General features: G+C 38.0%; 1 protein-coding gene across 1 annotated transcript; it reads right to left on the reverse strand.

Moving 5' to 3' along the window:
- Window positions 1-1,288: 1,288 nt before the first annotated feature.
- On the reverse strand, window positions 1,289-11,521 carry LOC121320493 (ashwin-like). The gene is made up of 4 exons (XM_041258864.1): window positions 11,384-11,521; window positions 9,804-9,955; window positions 4,739-5,123; window positions 1,289-2,862 (listed from the first exon to the last, which is right to left on the reverse strand). The coding sequence occupies exons 1-4, from the start codon at window positions 11,519-11,521 to the stop codon at window positions 2,806-2,808; spliced, it is 732 nt and encodes a 243-aa protein (XP_041114798.1). The 3' UTR covers window positions 1,289-2,805.
- Window positions 11,522-11,612: the final 91 nt, after the last annotated feature.

Consider the following 11,612-nt stretch of genomic DNA (forward strand, 5'->3'; position numbering starts at 1 on the left):
CTGAAAATGTCCCAGCTCTTCCATGGCAGGCATACTCACCAGACATGTCACCCATTGAGTATGTTTGGGATGCTCTGGATCGACGTGTACGACAGCATGTTCCAGTTCCCGCCAATATCCAGCAACTTCGCACAGCCATTGAAGAGGAGTGGGACAACATTCCACAGGCCACAATCAACAACCTGATCAACTCTATACGAAGGAGATGTGTCACACCAGATACTGACTGGTTTTCTGATCCACATCCTACCTTTTTTTTTTTTTTTTTTTTTTAGGTATCTGTGACCAACAGATTTATATCTGTATTCCCAGCCATGTGAAATCCATAGATTAGGGCTTAATGAATTTATTTCAATTGACTGATTTCCTTATATGAACTGTAACTCAGTAAGATCTTTGAAACTGTTGCATGTTGCGTTTATATTTTTGTTCAGTGTAGCAGTGGGTTCCTGACTAGTCAACATGTGTCCTTATGGTTTGGCAAATCTCAAATAACACCAATTGGCCAGATCCACTTCAGATGATTTGATATCTGACAACCCAACACACCTTGTAGTTAAACAACTACTAAAAATAAAACGTATATGAACCCACCGACTCATTAATCTGTACATCATTATTCATTATCATATTTTGCTGATGAAATAAAAATAATAAGGGCAAATGGATTCAAAAAGTGTTTTATTTTATATACAGGTCACACATTTCAGAAATAAAATGACTTCAATCTACCTGTTGTCTATAAAAAAAAAAAAAAAATGAAATACCAAAGTATAACAGGATGTAGTGCACGTAAAAAACTAATCTACGTGATTACAATCTTCAGACAACTGTGTTGCAGGTTTGATGCCCCTTCCTCTGTACTAAAATGTCCCATCATAACATTAAATGTTTCTTTGCAATATAAACAGAACTAAAACACTGATTACAGACATTACCATTCAAAGGTAAATTAGCTACAGCAGTGCACTGGATGCACCCATGGATAAAATAAAGAATGTAGTATATTTTACTTTTTTAAAAATAAAAACTAGAAAGCATCAGCCAGGCCATTTAGGTAAATGCCATCACAGCTGAAAATTAACATTTTGAATTTTTAGCACTATTTTCTTTTGATGTTTCACTTGAATTCCTAAAATAAATACAAAAAAATGTTCTATTCAGGTGCAAAGACTATTTTGTCAAACTACAGCGATGGCCAAAAATTTAGCATCACCTAAAATTTTAGGATTGAGACATAATAAAAAAAAAAAAAAAAAAAAACTATATGAACAGAATTTAGTCTTTTTTTGTCACAGAAGTATATGGAAAATTACAAAAATGACAAAGGGGTATGACATTATTCAGCAGGCTTCATTCAACTATGAAACCAAATTAGTTCATATTAATGGGTTATGCAAAACCTTTGGCCATAGCTATAGATTCTTTATGACCCCACCGTGAACCTGTCCGACATTGTTTTGCCAAGGTGGTCGAGCTTTTTTCAATCTAAAAAAAGAAAGGAAACTACGTAGAGCACACCTGTTTTAAGGACCTTTAACCTGGTATTTTATAGAATGCTTCAATTTGTTAACTATATGTAAGTAAATAATTGATAACAACACAATTCTACCAATACTAAAACACACTCCACGCTGTTAAAATATCAGATGAGCTTTATTAGAACATAAAATATAAACTTTCATAAGGCAGCTATTAATAACCAAATGTTTCAGATATTTTCAGATTTTGGGTTTATTTAAATAAATTGGGTACAGTAGAACCTAGAATAACTGATCCTGTAAGACATGAACCCCTCTATCGACTGATGGACCTCTGGTCTGCGTTATTTACACATGCTGCTACCAACTGAATGGTGCTGATGGAAACTGAGCAATGCACGTTTTATTATATATCTAAAATAGTAAATTCAGCTCTTATCAGGACAGAAGGAATTCAGTAGCATATAAAAGCCAGCCACGAATAAAGACGAGGGGGGTTTTGCTTTGAGGCAGTGGAAAGACATTGCCTTCGGGAAACTCTTGCATGCTGTTAGCTGTCACTAAGTTCACTTAAAACAACACGAAATTTGAGGGATTAATATAACTACTAACTGTTCAAAATTTTTTTTGAAACCTAAAACCTAAAAAAACTTTCACAACATTGCTGACCTTCAAAAACAGTTTGTGTTTGTGTGGGTGTTTCTTTTTTAAACTCCATTTGTCTCAGGTTAACACACTTTCAGTGCAAATGCTGTTTTGCAAATTGCCAGATACTGTATTACGGTACTTTATTTTTAAGACTGCACTTTATTTGCAGTAATTTCTACTGATTTTCTTGATATAGTACATCTGCAGTACTGTACTTTGTTGTTTTAGACACACTGCAGTACTCAAATGTGTTCATTTATAATGCCCCCACGTTAATAAAACAACTACAACTTGGTACAGCAACTCCCTCTGAGATATGATATTTTCACATATCCGACCGACCCCTGAAACCAATAAAATCGGATATGGCAGATTCTAATGTAGTTTGTTCTAAGCTAAAAGGGCATGGAATTTTACTGTTTGAAATCTCATTGAAAAGGTCTAAAAAAAAAAAAAAAAAAAAAAATGCAATCTGGTTATTAGACATTTGGAAAAATAGAGAAAGCAATTCTTTAATATCCAGTCCAGCATTTTCAAGATGAAGGTAGTATTCTGTACCACTTAGTCCTTGTAGCCATTACATCCAAACGCTGCTAAATTCATTGATCTCCACTACTCCAGGTAAGGCAGAGTTGTAGATGTTACTTTGGAAGATAGGTCACTGTCTGCAACAAATTCACGGCCAGGTAACATGCTGAATTTTCTTCTTAGTCTCTGGTGATTTAAATTCTCCCTGCAAGCACAAAATGAATTACACACCTGTATATATATATATATATATATATATATATATATATATATATATATATATATATATATATATATATATATATATAAAATGTGGTGGTGATGGTATTTTGTAACTGAACTGTATCCTGTTAAGACCGCTCGTGCAGCATTTGACAGGCTGCAGAAAATGCCAGTTTATCAGCGAAGATGATTATTGGTGGTTAGTTGTGTTGGAAATTAATTATATTCTGTGGTTACTTTATAAACCCTAGCCACACATCATTTGACTGGCTGCACAAAACAATAAGTGGGTTTGTGAGATGATGTTAAGAGAGGTAATTTCTCAAAGAACCTATGGTGCATGGCAAGTGTATATATATATATATATATATATATATATATATATATATATATATATATATATATATATATTTTTTTTTTTTTAGAAGTCTCCTCCAGTGAGAAATCCCATCGAAAGAGAAATGAAGACAGCAACTCCCTTTTCAATTAAGTCCACAGCGGCAAGGATAAAAGCAATAGTCTCTACTTCAACATATTAAAAACCACAGCAATGGCTTACGCGTTTCAACCTGTAGGTCTTCCTCAGTGCACAATAGATATTCGGTTGGTTATGTTTACCAAATGCTTGTCTTTAATCAGTTACCTTCAATTATGGTATAATAATCATGGGGTGCCAATACTTTTGTCAGCAACTGCGTGTGTACAGTCCTTCTATATATTTTATTATTATCTGTAGATGTTGCATATATAAATGGCTTTGGTCTCTCTCGCTGCAGGTTATGTATGACATCACCATCAGTTGGTTTGGTTTCTGCTACATTGTGAATTGTAACGCGATTGGTTTCACACTGGCTGAATTTGAGGAGGGAACTGAATTACAGCTCCTCCTCAATCAAGTCGAGACCACCTTTTCAAGTCAATCCCAGTCCCCCTTCACTCTGCTGCAAAACAAATATTTTTGATGTTTCACACCTGACAAAACTAACCGAACTTGGGTATTAACTGGACTTTAGTGTGAATTATCCTCTCCAAATGAACTAGGTATGAAAGGGCCCTAAAATAAATATAACTGTATATCGTACTGTTGTCCCTCTTTATTTTTGACCATTGTTTAGATTAATTTAAAATCTGGCAAGTGTTTTCCTCAATTGTTATTTTTATTCTTCTCCTTTAACTGGTCTCGAAAAACATTCCCTGCCCAAACGGCTTATTTTCAGGTGTTCTTAAAATGTCTTTATTTCAATTAAATCAAGTTGCTGTTGGGTAACACTCCCATGTCTAGCACTAGTAGCAGTAGGTTTTTCAGTTTGTCTGACAGTACTCTGTACAACTTGCAGCATCCGAGGTGCTTTATTATTTTCTGGAAAGTTTTGACTTACCCCTTCTTCAATTGCCATGCTATTGTTTGATTTGTTTTTAAATCTAATCAGAATATGGAAAAATAGATAAAGATAAGTGATAGGGGATTTTAATTGAAGGGGGAAATATGTATGTATAGACATTAGGGGAAATATGTATTGATTATTAGATCGTTAAAATTCATTTAGAAAATCTTCAATGTTTATATTGAATTAAACAATTATTTCCCCTAATCTACTATTACAGTTATAAATAACAATTATACATATTTAATTGGTATTATTGGTTATGAAATGACTGGGATTCAAATCTGCAATCTTTTACTTAGATGGCGAGCACAGACACTGTTGACTATAATAAAAATCAGGTACTATGCCGTAAAAGGACTTACGTTTTGTATTGGTTGTGGTGTTCTCTGAAAATGACTGTGTTAACTACTGTAATGTCAGCACCTACATGTAGCTGAATCAAGACAACCTTGCTTCTGAGATTGTACATACCACCACTTCAGGGTCTCCTTCTTTCAGCGCCGCTCTTTTTAATTTCATACTTGATGTTCCTCCTGTATGTGCCTCTGTCAATGTGGTGGGTGTTGATTTGACATTCCCATTCGGGTTGTGGTAACTGGTAGTGGCACTGTTCTGTTTGACCACCCTCTCAGGAAGGTGCTCAGTGGAGTTATTGGCAGTACTGCTCAAGGAACTATCAGAGCAGCAGTTGGTGGAAGTGCCTGACAATCTCCGGATGGTGTTGGGTAGATTCCCAGATGGAGGGGGCTTTAAGCGACCTGTGGCTCCTGCCTCTATCTTTTTCAGTTTTATGCTGGTACTTGTTGAACTTCCATCAAAACATATTGGTCTTTTTCTTGAACCATCAGCACCAGAACTACAAAAAGACCAAAAAAACAAAAAGTTTATACAATGGACCCGTAGCACAGGCTACAGACTTGCCATTAGTCTAACTTACACTGGTAAATCCCCCTTCAAATCAACCTACTATTTTTATGGGAATTTGCAGGATAACCAAAGATAGGTGGCTGATCAGTCAAGCGTGATTCCCCACATTTCAGCCCGAGATAAAAAATAAGGGAGGGGGGTTAAATTGCTGAGGGAAGCTTTTTTTAAATTTTATTTTCATGGATCAACCGAAGTGGGAAAAATGACTGTGCCCGAGGAAGCTCTTCCACTTTACACAGGATGCAGTAACTGGGCCGACACCTAAACTAAACAAACGACCCACTTGGAATTATTTTGGTTTAAAAAAAATAAAAAAGGCGAACCAGTCGAAGATGGTGCATCTATTTTAGGGTTGTCAGTTAAGCCTCCAAATAGCAATCGATTTATTGGGCACATAAAATATAATGATTATAAAATATAACGTTTGAATAAATATCAATCATTGGATACTTTCTTTAAAAAAAAAAGAAAAAACATGCACATGGCTAGACTACATATTTGCGTTTTGTTGTCCTTGTTTAGGACTACTTTCTGATCGGCCGCGAGGAGTTTAGTTTGACTTATTTTCTGTTGTGATCTTTCTAGTGTTTTTTATGCAGACGTATAACTGTAGCACTAGTGCTTGTTTGTATGTATACTGTAAAGCCATCAATATTATTGGCGAATCACACCCATAAAACCTATTTTGCTCAAGAAATGTTGGTGACCTGTTACAACATTCAAAGTATGTATTGTTAGTGGAATCTGATAATAGTGCCAAAAATGTTTTATTTTTTTTTTTTCCCCCCATACATAAAAAACGCATAATAAAAGGCTCGCAAATATTTATGGCATTACAGTATAAAATGCCAACACCTCTCTCCTTCTGCTCATACACTAACATAGGGACACACGTTTTTCTAAATAGTTTGGGAACTGGAATCGGACTCAAAATACCTGGTTATGACCCGATTCCAAAAATCTCCTCAAATGCACATCATTAGTTTTATCAGCTGTGGGCGACATTGATTGTACTCACAACGACTAAATGTGGTTATCAATCAGTAAACGCAGATGGATCACTCAGCCCAGTTTGAAAAATACATTATAAAAAAAACATAAAAAACAGTACTATTCCCAGGTTTAAAGAAGCGCAAACTATAAAGTCAGTTTTCTTCAATGTGCACAATTATTTACATGTTGTTTGCCCTCTGGATCCAAGGCGGCGTGCTTCTTGTTTACATCGAATACACAGAGGATATGTACTTACAAAGCACTTTTAAAACCGATTCTCTGGTAGGATGGGACCAGCAAATCAGATGCTAGTTAACACGAGCAGGAAAAGAAGAGCATGCCCACTGCTTGTCTGGCATAAATACTGTAAATAGCAAGGCAGGATGTTCAATGCAGTTTCGTTGATAAACGTAAATAATTTATTAACTACACACGTTACAAAAATGTAATTATTGAATTGAGTATCCGGTATTTACATCTATGTATACAATTTTTTCATAGCAGCCCTAATCTATTTATATTGCCCCTTGAGAAATGGTCGATCATTCACTTGTACATCAGGAAATATTAAAACAGCAGTGTAATACATTTCTGACTAAATACGTAAGATCATTTAAAACGCTTTAAAACGAAGTGAGTTCTTCTGTCTATTAACTTTAATTTATAGTAAATTATCTGAAACCAGTTGAGCCTTACCAAAACAACCATGTGTTATATTCAATTAAAAATAGTTTTTTTTACTGCCATTATTAAGTAAACTAATTTAAATATTGTATTGTAGATAACAAAATTTCAATAAATCGTAGAACTAATGGTTCAATAATTGAAAACTGTCATTTTGATAGTGTGGCAACCCTACCTGCAACAGACACATGAAGTTGTTTTAATACCAAGAGCCAGCACCATCTGGGGGAACAGATTTGTAAAGCAAGTAATACCTTATCTATTATCTATAAAAATAGATATTATCATAACCCTGGTTCCCTGAAATAGAAAATAAAAAAATTGTTCGGACTGCCTCCAACTTTTAGTCCCATCAGCATAGTATGCCAGGGCCCGAACTGGGCACAGAGTATGGACCTGTCACTCTCTATCAGACTGGAAAGGAGGTGGATGGAAAAGCCTCCAATTCCACAGATTGGTTGACGTGGAACGCTGAGATTGGTACGGAATGTGATCTTTAAAAAATTAAGCAGGCTTTCTCTGAAAGCTTTGCAGAAGCGATAGCAAGCAAGAAAGATGCTTTAAATGATAGCAAATTCAGCTCAGCTGAATTCAGGGGATCAAATGGAGGCTTCAGGGAGGCCCCTTTAAAAAATTGCCCCGTCAGGAAGTGAGCTCCTGGAGACAGAGTCAATCTTAACAATAGTTAACAAAAATAGGTCCTGCAAAAATTGCAGTATTACTGCCATGGCCCAGCTTTTCCACAACATTCATCTTATATAGGGCATCCATTGAACGGGAAACAGCAAGAGCTGTTGCCAGATGGTCCCAGGAAGACTGGATTTCATATAGAAAATCCGGGTGAACATGGGGGGTGGGGTTATGGGAGAGGAGGTAGGCTCCTCTTCAAAAACTGATTGCCTTGTTTCCCCCTCTGTAGGTGAGGGCACTCTCGAGGTTCAGTGGCCCTCTTGATTAGTGGTATGAGCTCTGCCGACAGTGAAAGCTTAATCACAAGGGACGTGCCACTCGACTCCACGTCCTCAGACAGGAACGCCAGCTACAGCCTCTTGTGGCCAATTTGCGCTTGCAACCCCATTGGGCCCCAAGGGGGCAGGTGGCGCAGAATGTTCCCACTGTAATTCAGCGAGAACAGTTTCTTGGCAGGAAACAGTTGCCCAGACCTTTTCCCATCTGCTCCAAATCTGCCGATTGTCTGGAACAGCGACTCTTCTTACTCTTCAGTGGGGGAGGGGAAGGAGAGGCAGAGCTGGAGGATGAGGAAGACCGTGAAGACTGTTTCCTGCTTTGCCTACTTTCCCGGGTGTGTCGTCTGCTCTCCCTTGGCGCAGAACTATGGGGTGAGGATGCAGTCACATCTCTAAAAGAGGGTGATGGGGAAGAGCACCGAGCAGGAGTAAGTGATGCAGAACCCTCCTTAGACCTGCGGGATAACCTCTTCTCAAGCTTGCACTTGGCGAAAGGGGCACAAAATTCGCAAAAGGTGTGATTAACCAGTGCCTCCTTGGCATGCTCTGGCCCCAGGCAGGAAGAGCACTTGCCGTGCTTGTCCTCCATCGGTAGACTGGCCCTGCATGTCTCACATGGACCGTTCTGTGCGGGCCGGAACCGGGTCGGTTTGGTTTATTTAACACCAGGTCAGTACTGGTTCAGAACTGGTTGAGTACTGTATTGGAACGTGGTTGGCACCAGGCCGGTTACGTACTGATTCGGTGGCTTTGGCATCGTTCAGTACCGGGTCGGGAGCGGGTCTGTGACCTCGGTACCATTCAATATGGGTTCACTGATTCAAAAATCACAGCGGTGGCAATATACAGGGATGCACAGCCTTCGCAATGGTGATGCTAAAAAACTGTCACCAAAACGGCATCAAGATACCGTGGTTGTAATTGCAAGCAACAACAAACCGAAGCGAGCATCTTGGTTCTGCGCAGTGTTGCTGAGCCCAGCAGCTGCTCTTGCTGCATATCACGTTGCAGACAGGCCTACACCTAGTATCTGTAAAAACAGAAAAAACATAATGACTTTCTTTAAAAAAAATGAAAAAAAAAACAGTAATTAAACAATTACATAAGTTATATAAAAGTCCTGGTATAGTGCTAAAAAGCAAAAACTTGAAATAAAAAAACACTCCAAGCAGATAGCTCAAAGTCAGCAGACATGTTGCTGGAAAGATCGACTTGAGCCCTTGGTTTCACGTGGGGCACAAGGCTGCATCAAGACGTAACTAGCAACAGCCTTAACCGAAAATGATTACAGCAATTAGTTTAAATATCGAATATAATTTGTGTAAAACACAAAAAAATTTGAAATATATACAGATAGAAGCAACAAAATACTTATCTGAACAAGGCTCTCCTATCAGATCAGTCTTGAAAGGGAAAATGGCGCTGAGATCTGTGAGCGCAGTCCTTTTGATACCTCGGGGGCAGAGTCATGACTGCATCACAGGCTCGGTGAGTAGCTTTGGTATACAATTTTCAGGATTCGGGTCTTTAGGGGCTAAATACCTATTGGGTTATGGTTACATTTCGTACTTGAAAGGGAACTTAAAACCTTAACTTCACTTGATGGTGCCTGCTCCAAATTTCCTATAGAGACTTTGAATGCTCTAGCCTACATATAGAAGATTGAGTAACTGCAACAAGAAACCACTTTGAATGCATAAAAACGTAGAACACAGTAACCTTTGAAACTGTAATTTGAAGCTACTTACTCCGATCTAAACCACAGTAGGCAATCTTGGAACTTCAAGATCTTTGTTCCAACCACATCGTAATGGATCAGCACTAGAGGACCAGTTTTGCTTTCCCTGATCTAAATAGCAGAGGATCTACATTCTGTACTGTAGAGCCCAGAGCATTGAAGGTTCTAGTGCATTACAACAAAAAGCACAAGCGATAAAAAGTTACTAGTTTGAAAAAAGTAATACCAAAGTCTTTGGGATGCTCTCCTCTTTTCCATCCGTTTTCCCCATCGGCTGTTTGGCAGGTCTCTCTGAGGCAAGGGAATGATGTGCTGAAGGTACAGGTCTGTGAGTCTATCTTTGTCTGCATACTTCTCATTGTCGACAGAAATCTTTTTCTAAAGGAAATTTAACACTGTTAATAAAACGATACAAGGAATTTGTTTTTCTGGTCTCAACAATATTGTAAAATGGAAAAACAGGCAGTGTTTTACAAAGGACAGTGTACACCAACATGTCTTGTTTGAGCTAAATATATTGACATAGTACAGGATAAAATACTGTAAAGCTCTTCAGTATTATGGTAAAGGTAAAAAATATCCACAAGTGTATGGTTTACTTTATGAGGATATATAATATTTTTAAACCAGATCAAACTACACTTAAATTATCGGTTTCATACCGAAGCACCAATTTTTACTAACTGTACTTGGAGACAAAGTTATAAGCACTAATAGCTAAGATCACTCTTAATGTCATACAGACACAAAGGAGACAGCACTTTGCACATTTGACACTAGGACTTGTCACCTTTGATATGAACTAGCTTACCAGAAGCTTCCTCTAGCCTCCTTTGTTCCAAAAATCACATAAAAATAAGAGCTTTAGCCCCTGTCCCTGCTTGGCTCAGAGCCAGTTTCAGATGTGTCCTGAAGCCAGAGTTTCAACGGTTCTTGGTTGGCTCGACAAATACCCAGTGGAAAACCACCTATATAGGCCCTCATGGCTCAGATGTGCCAGTCTCCTATTTTGTAGTATACATTTCAAAGGACAGGCTCAGTCAAAGATTAGGTAGTAATATCAGAATTACACCAGTAAGATTTATACCACAATCACTCCTTTTTCATTGAAAAAATATAGGCCTACATAACAGGACACAGTGGAAAAACATTTCTGGCAGGAATGTGCCTGAACTGAAGGAGCTACTCTCTGATGTGGAGGGTATTCTTATGTAACGTTTGATTCATTTGTTATCTATTTTAGGTTTTGTAATGTTAGCTGTTGGGGGAAAGTAGTTCCTTGGTTCTCTTAGTGCGAGCAAGGTCTGTATATCTAGGATTACAGAGCACTTTCAGCCCATGGTCTTGCCTTGCAAATCTTTTTTAATGTAGAGACATGAGAAGAAAAGGGTCTTGCCATGCCTTACTTACACTATGTACATGGAAAACATGTGGCATGATAACAAGTTAACAATAGGTGCGGGCTATGCTAGCACCTACACAAACCCCTACTTTCTAGCAACAGCCATAAAGGAGTTACCTGGGCCATTACCACTTGTAAATCATGTTTGTTTAGCATTGTCCACTCGTATCTTCCAAAATAACACAATAAAAAATTAACATTGATTCATCCCCTCGATTCTTTATTAGTGAAACATTTACGAATTTCAATGAAGGCATTTTTTTCATGTAACTGAACAACCCAAAAACTTTTTTTTTTTTTTAATTTTAGTTTTTTCAAATAAGAGCAACTCAAAACACATAGCAGCACAATTTCAAGCTCACTATGCGTCAAAAAAACACTCATGCATTTTCTCTGGTACTGACCTCCAGTAATGTAAACAGAATAAAATCCGGGGAAAGGAGCTCGGGGTGTAACAACAGATCTGTATTGTGTTTGTTGTTCTCGACATTTGTACCTATAACCCTTCCTCCTCCAACAACACATCCCTCCGCCATTTTCATCTCAGTACCACTACCGGTGACCCGACAACCCCACAATGCACATCGGCACCAGTTTTCAATGAAAAGCCTGTCTCAGTGTCTGTCATCGGCG

This window comes from Polyodon spathula, chromosome 9 (genome assembly GCF_017654505.1).
Source record: "Polyodon spathula isolate WHYD16114869_AA chromosome 9, ASM1765450v1, whole genome shotgun sequence".
Classification (NCBI taxonomy): domain Eukaryota; kingdom Metazoa; phylum Chordata; class Actinopteri; order Acipenseriformes; family Polyodontidae; genus Polyodon; species Polyodon spathula.